The sequence below is a fragment of the Cryptotermes secundus genome, unplaced genomic scaffold, assembly GCF_002891405.2.
Source record: "Cryptotermes secundus unplaced genomic scaffold, Csec_1.0 scaffold743, whole genome shotgun sequence".
Lineage (NCBI taxonomy): Eukaryota > Metazoa > Arthropoda > Insecta > Blattodea > Kalotermitidae > Cryptotermes > Cryptotermes secundus.
In genome coordinates, this window is record NW_019745093.1 from 116,885 (window position 1) to 133,375 (window position 16,491).

The 16,491-nt window shown below is 44.4% G+C and overlaps 2 protein-coding genes across 5 annotated transcripts in view; one reads left to right on the forward strand and one right to left on the reverse strand.

Annotated features, from left to right (window-relative positions):
• LOC111874952 (dopamine N-acetyltransferase) overlaps positions 1–16,491 on the reverse strand; it is a 42,315-nt gene that overhangs the window by 1,150 nt on the left and 24,674 nt on the right. For 2 of the 3 annotated variants that reach the window (XM_023870844.2, XM_023870845.2), the window contains exon 2: positions 1,094–1,301. In XM_023870844.2, coding sequence (XP_023726612.1) covers positions 1,094–1,301 — 208 coding nt within the window. Of the gene's footprint in view, positions 1–1,093; positions 1,302–6,561; positions 6,875–16,491 lie in introns of those variants that run through there. The other variant, XM_023870843.2, reaches the window with a different exon arrangement.
• LOC111874951 (fasciculation and elongation protein zeta-2) overlaps positions 1,229–16,491 on the forward strand; it is a 132,014-nt gene continuing 116,751 nt past the window's right edge. The window contains exon 1 of one of the 2 annotated variants that reach the window (XM_023870841.1): positions 1,229–1,309. The gene's annotated coding sequence lies outside the window, so the exon portion shown is untranslated. The remainder of the gene's footprint in view (positions 1,310–16,491) is intronic. The other variant, XM_023870840.2, reaches the window with a different exon arrangement.

The window sequence follows — 16,491 nt, forward strand, 5'->3', positions numbered from 1 at the left end:
TTGAAATAAAAATTGAGGCACGCGGTATCGCAGTTGGTTGAGGCACTTTGCTACAAGCCGAAGGTCACGGGTTCCATTCCCGATGTCATTGGGGTTTTTTTTTTCAGTTGACCTAATCCTTCCAGCAGCACTATGCCCTTGAAGTCGACTCAGCCTCTAACAGAAATGAGTACCAGGAATCTTACTGGGGTTAAAAAGCGGCCAGAGCGTAAGGCTGACAACCTCACCGATATCTGTGGGTCGATTTTTTATAAATATGGGAGCCTCGACGTCTCAGAACCCTATGGGCCTCCACGATCTGTTACAAGGACAGCTTTGCCTTTCTTATTGAAAAATAAATGGCGCCACAAGATCCTTTGGTAGTATTTTTTGATATGTTTCTCCTTAATTTTAAATCCCGATTTTTTCAAAAACCCAGTGTAGAGGGGCTTGGCAGTTACCTGGCTCCCCCCTCCCCAGGAATATTTATTGACTTCAGTCAGAAAAACAAAACACTGACGAATACTGTCTTCTGACATGTGACGCCATGTAGTGTGATAGTTCGTTGTCGCGTTTCGGAGGAACCTGCTTCCTCCATCTTCAGGGTATGAAAATAAACGAAGCCTAGAGAGAAGTGGCACGGATAGACTTACAGAGATCCTGTGAAGTATTTCACGTATTCTTCTTAAAGTAAGGTAAAGTTGTCCCTATGCTTAACTACAATTAAGTATTACGCCATTAAGACGTATGGGGGAGTGGATGTATAGACCCACGCTTTCTTGACCTCGGCTGTAAATGGATGCAAGTGGCCAGCTTTATGCCCCGGCCGTTTTATCGAGCCCCCGGTATGCATTGGATAGGAGCCTCGGTGGCTTCCAGAACCGTTTAAAGAGAAAAATCTTTACCGTACCGGGACCCAGACACTGGCCCCTCGGTCATCCAGGCCGTAGCCAGTCGCTGTACCGACTGAGCCATCCTGCCTCCGTTTTCATAAGAATGGAATTAAATATTAGTAATATTTCTGCAAGATTTGCGTGTCTCTGGTATAGGAAAGGTCTGTGGGTTCAATCCGGAATTGTTCGTTTGCTGTAATCTGTAGAGAGCACTGCAGTACCTTCCAGAATTGTCTCCACGCAGTAGTTCTCGAGTTCTGCGCATGTCTCGTTCCCGCTCTCGCCTAACAGCTTTATGTACACGTTGAGCGGCTCTTGGCGGAAGAAGAACCTGCGCAGATGGTCCAGAACCATTTCGTTGTCCTCAGTGGTGACTGGGACAATTGTGTAGCTCGGTTCCGACATCGCCACTTGTGACGGGCAGTGTTCCTGAAACGGTAAAATAACATCTTTAATTAGATTCTAAAGGGTTCTGATGATGGTGGATTATACATAAATTACTAGGGTTTTGGACTTTTTCCATCGTCTAGAATTTTAGGTAATAGAGGACACGACGTTTCGGAAACTGGATCTGTTTCCATCTTCTGATGAGAAAGGAAGACACTGAGTAGGTGTCTTCCTTTCTCAACTGAAGACGGAATTTTAGGTAATAGAAGAAACGACGTTTCGGAAACTGGATCTGTTTCCGTATTCAGGTGAGATGGAAACATATCCAGTTTCCGAAACGTCGTGTCCTCTATTACCTAAAATTCCGGACGATGGAAAGTCCAAAACCCCAGTAAAATCTTTAATGATCTTCCAAATTCATACTCACCTCACATTCAGAACTCCAAACTGTGGAAAAAAGGGTATGTGAATTACAAAAACTTGTCTGTTAGTAATAATGCTATACTGCAAAGATACTTTTAATTACTCCTTTATGTAGTAGCCGTGATAGCTCAGTCGGTATTGCGACTGGCTACGGGCTGGAGAGCCGAGGGGTCGGAGTTCGAGTCCCGGTGTGGCAATAATTTTCTCTTCTTCACGTCATACAGACCGGCTCTGAGGCCCACCCTGACTCCTATCCGATGTGTACCGACGGCTTTTTCCCCCGGGGTAAGTCGGCCGGGGCGCGAAGCTGACCACTCACCTCCAATTAGTGCCGAGGTCAAGAAAATGTGGATCTATACATCCACTCCCCCATACGCCTTCCTGGCATAGTACTTAATTACAGGGGATGGACAAAAATATGGAAACACCACATGAAATGCATGCCTGAATTGAAGTGTTTATTTATCGACGTTTGTAGATGACGCTGTCTTACCTGCCCAATATCACTACCTGTACAACCTCCGCAATACGTTGCAAGCTTCATTTATTGTCGAGACAGTGTTCTGTGCAGTATTTAGTGCATCATATCAGAGCTAACAGAATTCGAACGCGGGCAAATTGTTGGGGCCCATATGGTGGGTTCTTCTGTAACCAAGGTAGCCAAGGTTTTTGGTGTTTCGCGAGGCACAGTATCCAAGATTATGACCGCATATAGGAGGACTGGAAAAACCGCATCCGATAAACACCGGCGTGGACGGAAATGTGTGTTGAGTGATCGAGACAGACGAACATTGCGTAGGATTGTGACGAAAAATAAGAAGACTACAGATGCAAAAGTGACTGCTGAACTGAATATCACACTCACAAACCCTGTCAGCACGAAAACAGTACGAAGGGAACTCCACAAGCAGCGTATTTCTGGATGAGCTGCAATTCCAAAGCCACTCATCAGCGATCAAAATGCCACTGAGAGGACATTGTGGTGCCGAAGTCATGAAACCTGGGCTATGGAGCAATGGAAGACGGTCATTTGGTTGGATGAGTCCACCTTCACACTGTTTCCGACTTCTGGCCGAGTTTACGTCTGGAGAACGCCATCCCAAGCTTACGGTCCAGATTGTTTGCTGCCAAGAGTGAAACATGGCGGGGTTCGATCATGGTATGGGCAGCCATACCGTGGTATTCTGTCGGACCCATCATTACCCTGCAAGGTCACGTCACTGCCAACGACTATGTGACCATTTTGAGCGACCAGGTCCATCCCATGGTGCAAACTTTGTTCCCCACTGGTGATGCTATTTACCAGGACAACAGTGCGTGTGTTCACACAGCTCACATCGTCCAGGACTGGTTTTCTGAGGACGAAGATGAAGTGTCACGTCTGCCATGGCTCCCACAATCGCCAGATATTAATATTATTAAGCCTTTGTGGTCTGTTTTGGAGAGCAATCTGCGTGCGCGCTATCCACCTCCATCATCGTTAACAGAACTTGCCAATGTTTTGCAGGAAGAATGGTACAAGATTCCCTTGCAAATCATACAGGACCTCTATTTATCCATTCAAAGGAGACTGCAAGCAGTTTTGCAAGCCAGAAGTTGTCCTACACCATATTAGTCATGGTAATGTGTTTTTTTGTTGGGTGTTTTAATATTTTTGTCCATGCCCTGTAGTTAAGCATAGGGACAACTTTACATTGTACTGCTTATGATGCAGGAAATAAGGCCATATAGTGAGTCATCTGCCCGTCTGTCCGTGACTTAGTATCAGAGACTCAATAATTTGACATACACGTATTTCTTCAAACATGTGTATGAAGACTGTCACTAAAAGTTGTCGGACATCTCTGATTTTGGACCACATTCACCCACAATACGGCCAAATTTACTTTCAAAATGTAGAGGTAAAGGTAAATTTGTCCCTCTGCTTCAGTAACCAGACACTGCACCAGGGAGACATATGGTGGAGTGGAGGTATAGCTCCACCAACTTCGATCTCGGCACTAGTTTCAGATGAGTGGTCAGCTTCACACCCCGGCCGCTTTACCCTTCGGGAAAGATAGAATAGTAGGCTTGGTGGTTACCGGAGCATGTCTGGACACTGTGGAATAGTGAGAAATCTCTTACCCCTGCTGGGGTACTTTTATGCCATGAAGATGGATGCAGTATATTCCTCCGAACTGAACGGCGTCACAATCCAGAAGATCGTGCTCCTCAAAGTTTCTGTAGTAAGAAGGCGAAGTAAAAAAATAACCAATAGATCATAAAGGCCGTGATGGTAGGTATAGTGGCCAATCTCAAGGTCGTGATGATAGGTAAAGTGGCCAGTCTCAAGGCCGTGATGGTAGGTATAGTGGCCAGTCTCAAGGCCGTGATGGTAGGTATAGTGGCCAGTCTCAAGGCCATGATAGTCGGGCTGGAAAACAGAGGAATCGGGTTCAATTTCCTGCCAGGGGAAGAGCTTATTTTCTTAACCGCAATGTCCAGACCGACTTTAGGGTCCACCCTATAAAATGTGTACAGGGGACTTCCCCAGGATTAAAGCGGCAGGAGCGAGAATCTGACCCCCCCCCCAAGAATGGTGGAATTATACCTTCACTCACCAATACGTCTTCATGTATTGGTGCTTAATTAATTAAGCCCAGGATACGGACCGCGAAACGCTTGTTGGTCTTCAGAGTGTAACCAGTACTGGACAGAATCGACACATTTTAGCAAAGCCGCCCACGATAAAATTTAATACAAATCCGTTCAGCGATTATCGAATTATTGCATAACGAAGACAATAAGGCACTTTTTTTTGTTGCGAATTTTCATTGCGAACGCGGCAAACGCTGAGGCATTGTTGCCACGAGCGTTCGTGCCGCACCTTAGCGTGTGGCTGCGTGGAAACAGCTCCATTTAAATCAGTGTTTCGCCAAGTGATCTTGCTCTGGACTCTCCTAGCAAAACTTATGTAAACAGTACAGTTGCCTCATTAGAAAATTACAAGCTTCCTCTCAGTCCTGTGATGTAATTAATTATGTAATTTCGATTATGAAATTGTAGCACCAAAACAGAAACAAAGTAACATTAATGAAATGGCTGTCCTGATCAAGGTTGACGAGTTACGTAAACACATTAACACAAGCGTCACCTTGTAGCAGTCTACGCTGCATTCCTAGTGAGACAGGAGGCCGGCTGAGATGTCTCACCTCTGTATCTCTTTTTTGTGCGGGGGGGCGTCATTTTACGTCGCTGTCAGTGGCAAGATTATACAGAGTCGAAAGATGAATTGCAAAGGATCTGAAAGGAAGCTGTTATGACGTAATAAAACGATTATACTGAAGAGACTGAGGGAAATCCGGATATTCTGTGCCCTGGCCAAGATTCGAACCCATAACCTTTTCAATAAAAGTACAGATCATGATTTAATGCAATCGTAATGAATTAAGTCTTCTTGGGCTATCAAATGCTTCAATGTGGATTTAAATGCGACGTTCCGGAAATTGTGGAGGCCGTACCATGGCTGAGAGGGTTAATCGCCGGCTTCCCAACGCGACAGTCTCCGTTCGATCCCAGATCATATGGGATTTGTGGTGAACAAAGTGGCGTTTTCTCCGAGTACAGCGGTGTCCCTTGCTAATTCTCATTCCACCAACTGATCCGTATTCATTTTACTCATCCTGCCATATATAGTCTCGATAGCGTCATTAAATAACCAAATAAAACCTGATGATGGAGGTGGAGACAGTCTCCGAAACGTCGGATACTGATTTCATATTTACTAGGATGATCGCTCGAAAAGTCTTCGTTTCTTAAGTCTAGAGCGTTATTGCTACTCAAACGGGCTGGTGCTTCGACGTTTCGGCGCGGTACATAGAAGGTAGCGAGACTGTATAAACAAAGAAATTAACCCAGGCTGAGTACCCAACTCCACAGAGCCAAGTCCTCGTCGAGAAGCTGACTGTAGCCGAACCAGTCAGATTCCCTGGCTTTTGTCGACAGGAACGCTCATTGAAGAACACTGTCTCCTGTGATATAACGAAGTGTAGTCCTTTGAAAGTCGAAGGACGTTTCGGAGGAGCATATCGCCTACATTTTCAGGGTCGAAGAATAATCCGAGCAAGGTACCAACGTGAAAGCAGGTGGCAAGTTCAAAGTGATATGTTCCTGCTAAACGTCGGTTGACTTTCAACGGACTACACGGAGTTATATCACAGGAGACAGAATTCTTCACAACCACCGGCGTGAGAACCTCAGATCCTACACGGCGCTATATCTCAGAAAATGCGATACTTCATAACCACCGGCGTGAGAACCCAAAATCCTACTTTGAAAATTCATTAGCCTGTGAGATTCGAGTGTCTTATAGCGGTAACTTTGTAATATACTGTCTTATTTGATGTGACGCTGTGTAGTCTGGTAGATAGTTATGGATATTTCGGAGGGACGTACTGTCTCCTTCTTCGGGGTAGACACCAGACTACATGGTATCACATCCCAGAAGACAACGATCTTCCTTTATGATTGTCTTCCCAGCAGTGAATCCAATCCAGGCCATATCCACACGTAATATACCTTCCAGACAAAATTTAATGTTATACTCCCATCTATATCTAGATCTACCAAGTTTTATATTCCATTCATTCAACTTAAATTATCATCTAAACTGAATAACTCCATGAAGCAAAATTCTTCTTGAGAAGCTAATTGTCGCTCAGCTACTTAAGAAATATCCCGCCTTTAATGGAAAATAAAATTTCATTATCATGAACATAAGATCTCTATCCAGAGCTAGATGAATCCAGTCCACACCTTCCCGGTTCATTAAGATCTATTTTAATATTATCCTTACGCCTATTCGTAAATTTCCTTCAGAGTACTTAAATTATAATCTTACCGTTGACCTCCATCGTTGGTTTTGAAACGTTTCAGGATTTACGAATCTTTCAAATTTGGTTTCCATTTTTAATGCCCAAATAGTCACGTGTTAAGTTCAAAAAATTAAACGCAAAATAATTCCGTGTAGTTATCGTTCCTCTCGATGTGGCCAGTCAGAAATTTAATTTAATATATATGTAAATGTCCCAGGTTCGTTTCCTGATGAGGAGAAAACTCGGTTTCCACACGTTTGCAGTTGCTTTCCGGTTTCAAACCAAGAGGTCACTGTGTACCCACTGATGTGTTGGATAGAGGTTAAGAAACTTGTGTTGCAGCGCCGCGCTACCCGGCTTCTTATACGCACACGCAGAGTATACAAACGCCTTCACCTCCCCCTACCCCAGCACCGGCTCATGGCGTAACAGGTACTCGACCAATCGCCGTTCCGCATGGGTGATGGAAATGTTTACGTACTTGAAATGTTTATTATTAACGAATGTACGTCGGTGGAGATATTGCTGTGGGCCGGACAAGCTCTAAATTAAAACAAAACTACTTAAAATAAAATAGAAATTAATGAAAATGGTAAAAAAAAAAAAAAAAAAAAAGCGAAGGAGAATCGAGTGACCTATTCTTTTAACTTGAGCTCGAAGTCCAGCATTCATATTGCCACTGTAATATAGGAATGTAAACAAAACGTTGATCACATTTCATCGAAAAATGAGACATTTGCCCTTTACTCCCCAGTAAGATTCCCGATACTAATTTCTGTTAGAGGCTGAGTCGACCCCAGGGCCACAGTGCGGCTGGAAGGATTGAAAAATCCACACAATATATACTACTTGCCAATAGCTCAGTCAGTATAGTGAATATGAAGGGTACCGTTTTATAGGTTGTGACACCGTGCATTTTGGAGAGCATCTGAAGATGGGGAGGGATATTTCGGCTTCATTTTCAGGGTCCAGGAGTAAACGAAACAAGATTCCAGCAGACAGCAAACCCAGAATAGTCAGCTTAAAGTCTGCTTGTACTGGTTTCTAGCTTGGCTTACTCATCAACCCTGAAGATGGAGGCGATATGTTACTACCCAGTCTTCGGACTCAAGCTCAATTCAGTTCAGTTCATGGTCTTTCGGCTTCCCATTTGCTGTATAAAAATTAAAATATGCAGAATTATAATGTGAAATGGGAAAGCCAGAAGGAAAGAAATTACTGGTAAGACATATGAGTAACAATAGGTTAAGGCAAGATTGTCCCTGTGCTTAAGTAATCAAGCACTACGCCATGAAGACGTATGGGGAAGTGGTTGTATAGATCCACATTTTCTTGACCTCGGTACTAGCTCGAGGTGAGTGGTCAGCTTCACGACCCTGCCTCTTTACCCCCGGGGAATGAGCCCCCGGTACCCAATGGTTAGGAGGTTGGGTGGGCCCCCGAGCCGGTCTAGGCGACACATAGAAGTGAAAATTCTTGCCCTCACCGGATCTCAGAACAACAGAATGGGGTGGTATGGACTGGATTCATCTTGCTCTGGATAGGGGTCAGTGGAAGGCTGTTGTAAAGACAGTAATGAACCTTCAAATTCCATAAATTTTGGGAAAATCTTGCGTAGCTGAGCAACTGACAGCTTCTCAAGAAGGACTCAGTCCCATGGAGCTAGTTAGTAATTTATGAATTGCCTACTGCCATGAACCTTACTGTCTTTGTTATCAGTGGAAACCGGTTATCAAGCCAGCTAACTATAGGGGTCTCTCCACAGGTGCAGACTACTGAAGAGCTCCCCAACTAACGGACGTTAACTCTATGATACTCGTTATCAGTGAAACTGGCGACACCAAAAGTAAATGGGCCAAGTTTTCTTGTGCACTTTCTAAAGTATATGACATGGGGCTTCAAGAATAGGTCACACGAATGTTAAAGTATTTTTTCCCCCAAAGTTTCGGAAAATAGCGTCAAAGTGTTTGGTGTTGGGGAGAACTTTCGACATAATATCGTGTTTTCGGGGTTTTCGTGATGAGTGTAATGGGTTCTGGATTAGATGATTGGATTTATTTGCTCTTCTCTGCAATCAATTATGACATCTCGCAATCAGTGTCTGTCTAAGACTCGCTCCATTCCTTACTGGACTAAGAGCGTCTTCTCTTCTACTGTGACGAATGAGGAACGAAGAATTCCTTCCGACTGAACTGAATAAAGAATGGCGACTCGTCTACGAACGCACTCGAACTCTGCTCTCACTCAGAGTCAGTCAGAGTCAGTTTACTGACAATCAGTTCATATAGGCGACAGGCCCCTTGAGACTCACGACCAGCATTTTTTCAACTGAACATTTGTTTTCATATTCCCTATGTAACATCCTCTAACCAGTGGATGGATCTATAGTTTAAAATTGCTGCTGATGCTCGCCAGCGCAGCCATTCTCAGGTCGGAGTCCCACAGGACTCATGACCAAATTTTACTGTCTCAGATTCGAGACTTCCCAAAACTGGAGGGCCAGGTCCCCGTATTTATATCCCCCAGGAACAGGGTGTCCCAGTTATACCCCCAGACACCAGGTTCCCTTTTCATCGCATCCTACGACTCTCAGGGCTACAGTGGAGGTATACGAACCCACCTCCACGCGGGAGCTTGTTCATGAATGCCCTGTTCTCACTTGAGTCTGAGTCTGAGTCTGAGTCTTATGTTACGACCGACGGTCAGTCGGACAGTCTATTTTGGAATAAAGCACCCATCTGGGGCTTACAACCAGATTTTTATTACTGTCAGACATTTGCGGGTTTTTTGATGTGGGGCGCTCTCTCTAATGAGAGGATGGGTCTGTCGTTTACAACTGCTGCTGGTCCTCGCCAGCGCAGTCATTCTCGGGTCAGAGTCCAGTGGAACTCGTGGCCATATTTTACTGTCTCAGATTCGAGACTTCCCTTTTCGTCGCCTCCTACGACTCGCAGGGCTACGGTGGAGGTATTCGACCGCGCCTCCACACGGGATTGCTCTCACTCGGGTAAATCCCTCTCCTTCCATAACTTCTGGAGAACCGTAAAGAAAACACTCACTACAACAATTTGTCTCTTGTAATCTACATATCCGTTGTCACGGTGATTCACGTATTCATTCGCAAGTAACCGTTTCGTTTTTAAGTGTTTACAACATTTTACATGGGAACGACACGTTCGTATGGTCTATTATCACGGAAACTTAGCCGTTGCTTATCAACGGACGTCTGGCTCCACTATTCCGGCTTTCAGGCGCCATGTCACAATGATAGAGGGTTATTACCATGAAATTAGAAACTACAATGTTTTGATATATTGGGTTTTCGGACTTTATCCATCGTCGTGGTTTTTATTAGTTATCTTAAAAACCAGGACGATGGATAAAGTCCGGAAACCCAATATATCAGTGTGTTATAGACCATCGTCAGAATCCTATAGTAACTACTTCTACAATGTTTTGTTGAGGCTTTTCATGATTCTTCCTCGGGCCTTCCAGACAATTTTCGGGATAACACCGTGATGAATTAACAGCAGTTTCCTTCCAGATTATTTCACATTCATCGTTCATCTATCGTCTGCCATCGTTCTATGTAGTTTAGCTACTGACAGCGTCGTTAAACAACTCACTGGTAGCATCGACTGGGCCTACTAAGGATGGAATATTGCAGTAGACTTCGGCGATACAAATCCTTTCCTAGGAAAGTGCTGAACTTCGTGGAGTTTGACTATAGATGGCAGGCAAGTAGATAATATGACAGTACAGTGTGATCAGTTCCGTGGTAATTCCGAAAAATTTACCCTAAACAGAAAAAAACTGGGAAATTTGTAATCCCGCCCAGTTAATGAATAAATAATAAAGGTTCTTGATAGAAATAAGGCAAATTATAGTAGTCCACCTTTCTACAAGCTGCCATTTTGTGAACCATTTCATATTGTAACAATACTTAGCCAGCCACAAGGATTGCGTGTCTGAAAAAATATCGCGGTTAGCAAAATTGCGGTCAAAAAGACCCAGGCCTTTGCGGGAAACTTTGAGTTTGAGGAAATATGGCCGTTTTTATAATTCATCAGAACCTAATTAGATTGCCTTTTCCTTCACTAAACATAAAAAACGAACAACACGTTGAAGAATAACAGATGTTAAAAAGACAAGAAAAAACGATGTCTAGTCTACATTCCTAAAGCAGGCTTATGCGATCATCATCCTGCCTGTATATCCCCCCTATCAACTTCTGAATGCCTCAGTAAAACTTTATGAAACTTGGTACGTGTATCATGGCATCTGAGCCCATTTCAACGGTTTACTTCATAAATATATCCCTCCAATCTGTTTGCCTTTACGTGTATTCCCCATATCATTGCTAGGCAACGGCGCGGTAAACATTTTCGTGTCGTATCAAACGAAAGTAAGCCGTTAGCTCTTCCTTTAACTTCTTGTTTCTTGTGGGTATATTGATGCCCATCTTTTCACGGTCTGCAGGCTGGTTTTATATGGTTTGTGGTAAGGTGAGTGGTTACACTGCTGGGAAGTGACAGAAGTAAAACAGTCGTTATGTCTAATTCGGGCTGCCAGGACTCAATTAAGGAATAAACTAAATGACCTTAGTCGCTCGTTTGTCTGTTGAACCGCTGCAAAACTTTTTTTTTTCTTTTGATGTTTCACATCCCTGAGGACAGACTAAGAAAACGCCTTGAAAGTTTTGAATGTAACGGACGTGAACAGTAACATTTGCCGTGGACACTAATATTGTTGTGTTCTGTAACGCCTGATTTATAAAACCGTTGGATCATTCAAATGTTTTTCTCTTTTTATACTCATGCAATAAATTTCTGAACAGACATTCAGGTGCATCGTCATGGTCACCGTGACACAAGTATTCCATACACCAGCATAATTATATCTGTCACTTCAGTGACCACGAACGTGTCAGTTAAGTAGGCCTAACTACGATTACTGACTCAGGCTTGTCAGGTATTTTACCTATAGTTTTGTATGAGTGTGAAACCTTGTCTTTCCCATTAAGGGAAGAAGAGATTGGAGGTTGGGTTCGAGGTTCCAACAGCGGTGACTGAAGACTGCGGTCTTTCGGGTGTTACGGCTGTGTAGTTCGGAGATAACCCGACGTTTCGGAGGACAATGTTGCATGCATTTTCAGGGTGGAAGAAGAAGCCATGCAAGGAGCCAGAAGAAGCACGCGGTAAGTTGAGCTTGCCAGAAGCTAGCTAGCCTCCTCTTTGACTCTAAAGATGGAGGTCATATTCCTCCGAAACGGCGGGCGACCTCCGAATGTTCAATGTTCATAGACTGAGGGTGCTGAGCAGGATAATTGGACCTAAGGGGAAGTAACAAGAAACTGGAGAAGACTGCAGACTGAGGAGCTTCGTAATTCTTAATCCTCGCCAGACATGATTAAGATGATCAAATAAAAGAGGATGAGATGGGCTGGGAATGTAACACATAAAGAAATCAAGAGAGTTTTGGTAGCAGACGATGAAGGAAAGAGACAACTTGGAAGACCTAGGCGTAATGGGAGGATAATATTAAAATGCCTCTAAAATAGGATATGGGAACCTCAACTCTCACTGTATATTGCCTATCATTATGTGGCATATAGACTCGTTGCTAAGAAACGACCCCGAAACAAAGAATTAATAGGCAACGGCCTGTAAACAGCAGCAGAGGAACAGAGATTTCTGTGCGGTCCGTGTCGAGATATTATAAGCAGGACAGTTAATGTGGAGTGAGTTCAGTCAGTTGGCGAGTGACCGAGTTAGTTAGTTAGCAAGATAAGTCTTAAGAGTTAGCAAGTTAGTCATAGAACTGCTGAGGTTCAGTCGTTGTGAGCTGCTGCTGTGAGAAGGTGGTAGCTGAGGTACGGGGATAGTTCGGGAAGTCAGAATAAGGGACAGCTGATCACAGTGACCGCGCCGTCTAAGGCATGAACCGTCTTCGCCCGCTCCAACACTGAGATCGTGAGTTCGAATCCCACTCGAGGCATGGATGTCTGTGTTCGTTTATTTTGTGTTTGTGCTGTCCTGTGTGTAGGTAGCGGCCTTGCGACGGGCTGATCCCCCGTACAAGGAGTCCTACCAACAGTGTTTAGTTTTAAGAAACTGAAAAAGCGGCCAAAGAAAAAAAAAGGCTGTAGAGCCATAAAGAGAGAGACATAGGAACGTCCGCTATTGGAAGCCGCTACTGAGCAACGGCTAGTGAAGACGTGGACACTAGTGTGTGTGTGTATGTAACATTGAACTGTAAAATGCAGTCACGCGCTGTATCAAAGAGTCCAATAAATCCGATCATCAATCCAAACCCCGTCTATAGTCACACTCTATCTCGTGACAACTATGTAATCCTGCATTCTTTGGGCGAGGAATGGGCTCTAGTTAGTTTCTCGTGCGACTGTATCCAGACCAACTTCCATACTGCCTTCTAACATACTTTGTACATTCATCAGTTCACTTGCAACTCTAAGGACATCGGAAGGAGCAGAATTTTCCGGTTGAAATCCTTCCTGACACGTGAGTCGCTTTACATAATGGTCGTTCTAACCCATCAACTGAACAAATGTTTCTTTCTAATAACCGGATTTTTAAATCAGGTTTGTTGTTTGATTACTGTAATGAAAGGTGATCGGCCCTGACAGTACCCTTGAAGTAGTATTTTTAAAATACTACATGGAGATACAGAGAAAACATAAAATTTACCGCTATGAACGCCAGTGTGTAGACAATCAGAAATAACAAAGAACTGAAGGATTGTATAAGGAAAGGCTTGAAGGGCTGCGCATGTGCTCAGAATGGATCAAAGAATTGTGGCTAACGACATTTTTTAAGTAAGCAAAATCCAGAAGAAGGGTAAAACCTAGATTCACAGAACTGGAAGCTGTAGAGAATGATTTACGAGAGTTGATTGTGATGAGGGTAAAAGTCAAATAACAGAGAAAGACAGGCATATGACGCAAAGTAAGTCGATGGTTTTGATGGACCTAAGGGGTGAAAAAGGTAAAGTTGTCCCTGTGCTTACTTAAGCACTATGCCATGAAGGGAACTTGGGGAAGTGGGTGTGAATCTCCACCATTATTGACATCGGAACTAAATGGAGGTGAATGTTCAGAGTCACGCCCCGGCCGCTTTACTGCCCGAGGAAAGGCCCCGGATATCTATTGGATGGGAGGCTGGGTGGACGCCAGAGATGGTTTGGATGATATGGTGACGATAAAAATCTTGTCCCTGCAGGGAATCGAACCTCGGCAGTCCAGGCTATAGCCCGTCGCTATGACAGCTATCTCGACTCCTAGACTTGATAAGTCAGTAAGTGAAAAGTCCTCTGATTTTGTCAATAAACGTCAGGAATGTCTAATTGTGCCAAGTTATACAATCACTGATACGCAGTTATGGTTCTCTCCTATTGACCTATTGACGTTGTCGTATTCATGAAGTTTCGCGGTCGATCCAGGGACCGGGTATCCTGGCGTAGCATTTTTTTGGTTTTCTCAGTTACTCCAGACAGTTTCCGGTATTGTAGCACAAATCACGCAATGACCGATTCCTTTCAAATCGTTTCCGCATCACAGTCGGAGCGAGCGAGTAAAGTAAAAGTAAAGGGATCCCTGTAACAGGCCGTGGAGGCCCATAGGGTTGTGAGATGTTGAGGTTCCCACATTTTCAAAAACTCGACTCATAGATGGCGGTGAGGTTGTCAGTCTTACGCGCCGGCCGCCCTTTACCCCAAAGAATATTCCTGGCACTCATTTCTGTTAGTCTTTGCTACTGACAGTATCGTTAAACAAACAGACAAGCAAACAAAATAAGAATGGCCAGGTCATGAAACTAAACCCCGTCTCCGCACGGTTTCCAGTCAATTCCCATTCCCGTATTCTCTTATATCCTCTCGGCACGGACCACGCACAGAAAGCACAGCCCACAGAAAAATGTGTCACGTGTAAGATTGCGAGTTCATTAGTCCGTTACCAGCACTGGGCGTGGCGCGGACGACATAGAAAACACAGCCTCATCTAATGTTGCGTGCTGAACCGTGTTTACTTAGCTGTTGCCTGGCAACGCGTTGATATGTTATAGTTCCTTGGGGTATGATGGAGAGCCCTCATTGGGCCGTGTAATTCTCCTTTCATTTACAGAATCGTCCGTATTGATAGAAACAAATGAATCAGCGGTTTGTTAGATATTTGCATCTATAATTTATACTTCTCTTGATGAAGTAGTTATTATGAAATGCAGCGTAGATACCGAATTATTTCTCCTATAATTTGTTTCGAATCACCACCTGTTGAGTTCTACCTTTAGGCTTATTTAGTGGTTGTCCCTGACAGTGTGCGAGGTGAAGGGCGCATGCGCCGTTACCTTGCTCTCAAACAGGGTTACACGTTTCTCGGCCAACAGCTGTATCACACATAAAGAGATTATAGCTACAGTCCATCTATTTAGAGCTGCCCTTTCTCAGAATGCGCAGTGGAGTCGGTCGAGTCCACTGAAGTAAGGATTGCAAGGCGCATGCGTCTTATTAAAAGGCCATCCTTTTAGGTTATGAAATGCGATGTTTTAGTTTCGTTTGTGGCATTGATATCGATACTAATCCTCTGAAACGTAAGTCCAAGTCATGTACCAACTGACGACCAATAACTCTGTCTTCGCTTCGAACCTCGTCTAGGATTTATGAAGTGCCGAAGACAGAAAAGAAAGTGCAGGGGTAAGAAGTGAAAGGGAGGAACAGAAAATATTGCTACTTTGATAATTCCCAGGCAGTGGCCGCTCATCCGTCTGGTAAAGGTATGTTGGAGAGAGGGTAAAGCGTTGAGAAGTAAACAAGGTAAAGTGCTGGGAAGGGGGTTTATTATAAATAAAAAGGTAAAGCTGTCCCTGTAACAGGCCGTGGAGGTCCATAGGGTTTCAGACGTCGAGGCGCCCAAATTTTCTAGACAATCGATTCGCAGATGGCGGTGAGATTGTCAGCCTTACGTGCCGGCCGCTCTTTACCCCCATGAAGATTCCTGGTACTCATTTCTGTTAGAGGCTGAGTCGATCCTAGGTCCATAGTGCAGTTAATTCTGTTAGAGAAATAATCGCTGTTTATTGTGAGAATTATAGGAAAATCATACGCGTAGATGCACTGGGGGGGGGGTGCAAATTCCGGCGTTTATTAATACTGAGGTAGGTGGCATATATAGTTACACTTAAAATGAGTAAATCTGATAATGTAAATGCAACACAAGATGACCGGCTTATGGGATGTGACGCCATATAGTCCGGTAGATATGTACCAACGTTTCGGAAGGAAAGTGTTTCCTCTACCCTCTACCTTGTCGATGAGGGCAGCGGATTCCTTCGAAACGTCGGTAGACACCTACCGGTCTACACGACGTCACAACCCAGCCGCCTTGAAGCTTCCAACTCCTCTTGTCTTTGCGGCCTTCCTGAAATGTGGCTAAGTTAGAGAACTTAGTTAAGTTGTTTCACGAAGTACCACATGAAACTTACACGGCGACTGAAGTTGACGGGCTGTCAGCCGTGTCACAACATCCATACCGGTTGTAAGGCTAACCCAATCTTGTAACGACTTGGTACGAGGGGCTTCTTCTTCGTGGGTAATGCAGCCGGAGCGTTATGCTAACCATTCATCTATATCTAGGGCCGAAGCCAAGAATGCGTGGAGCTATACCTCCATGACGTGGTGCACATGGACAGTCTTACTATTTGCGTTAAGGAGATTAGGCAGAATTAAGGACAAGCAGGGCAGGCTTTTCCCTGACTCCAGGAACCCATCTAACTGAGAATAGAGCCGAGTCACTGCGGGTTGCTCGCGCCTGAAGGCCATCTGTTGAGCTGTCACGTCGGGGCCCCAAGGTCGTGACGTGTGCTTGAGGCATGGGCGTGTGCTGAAGTGTACACCACTTGCTACACCGCCATTGGTGCTTTGTCGTACCTGTCAGTCCGCAC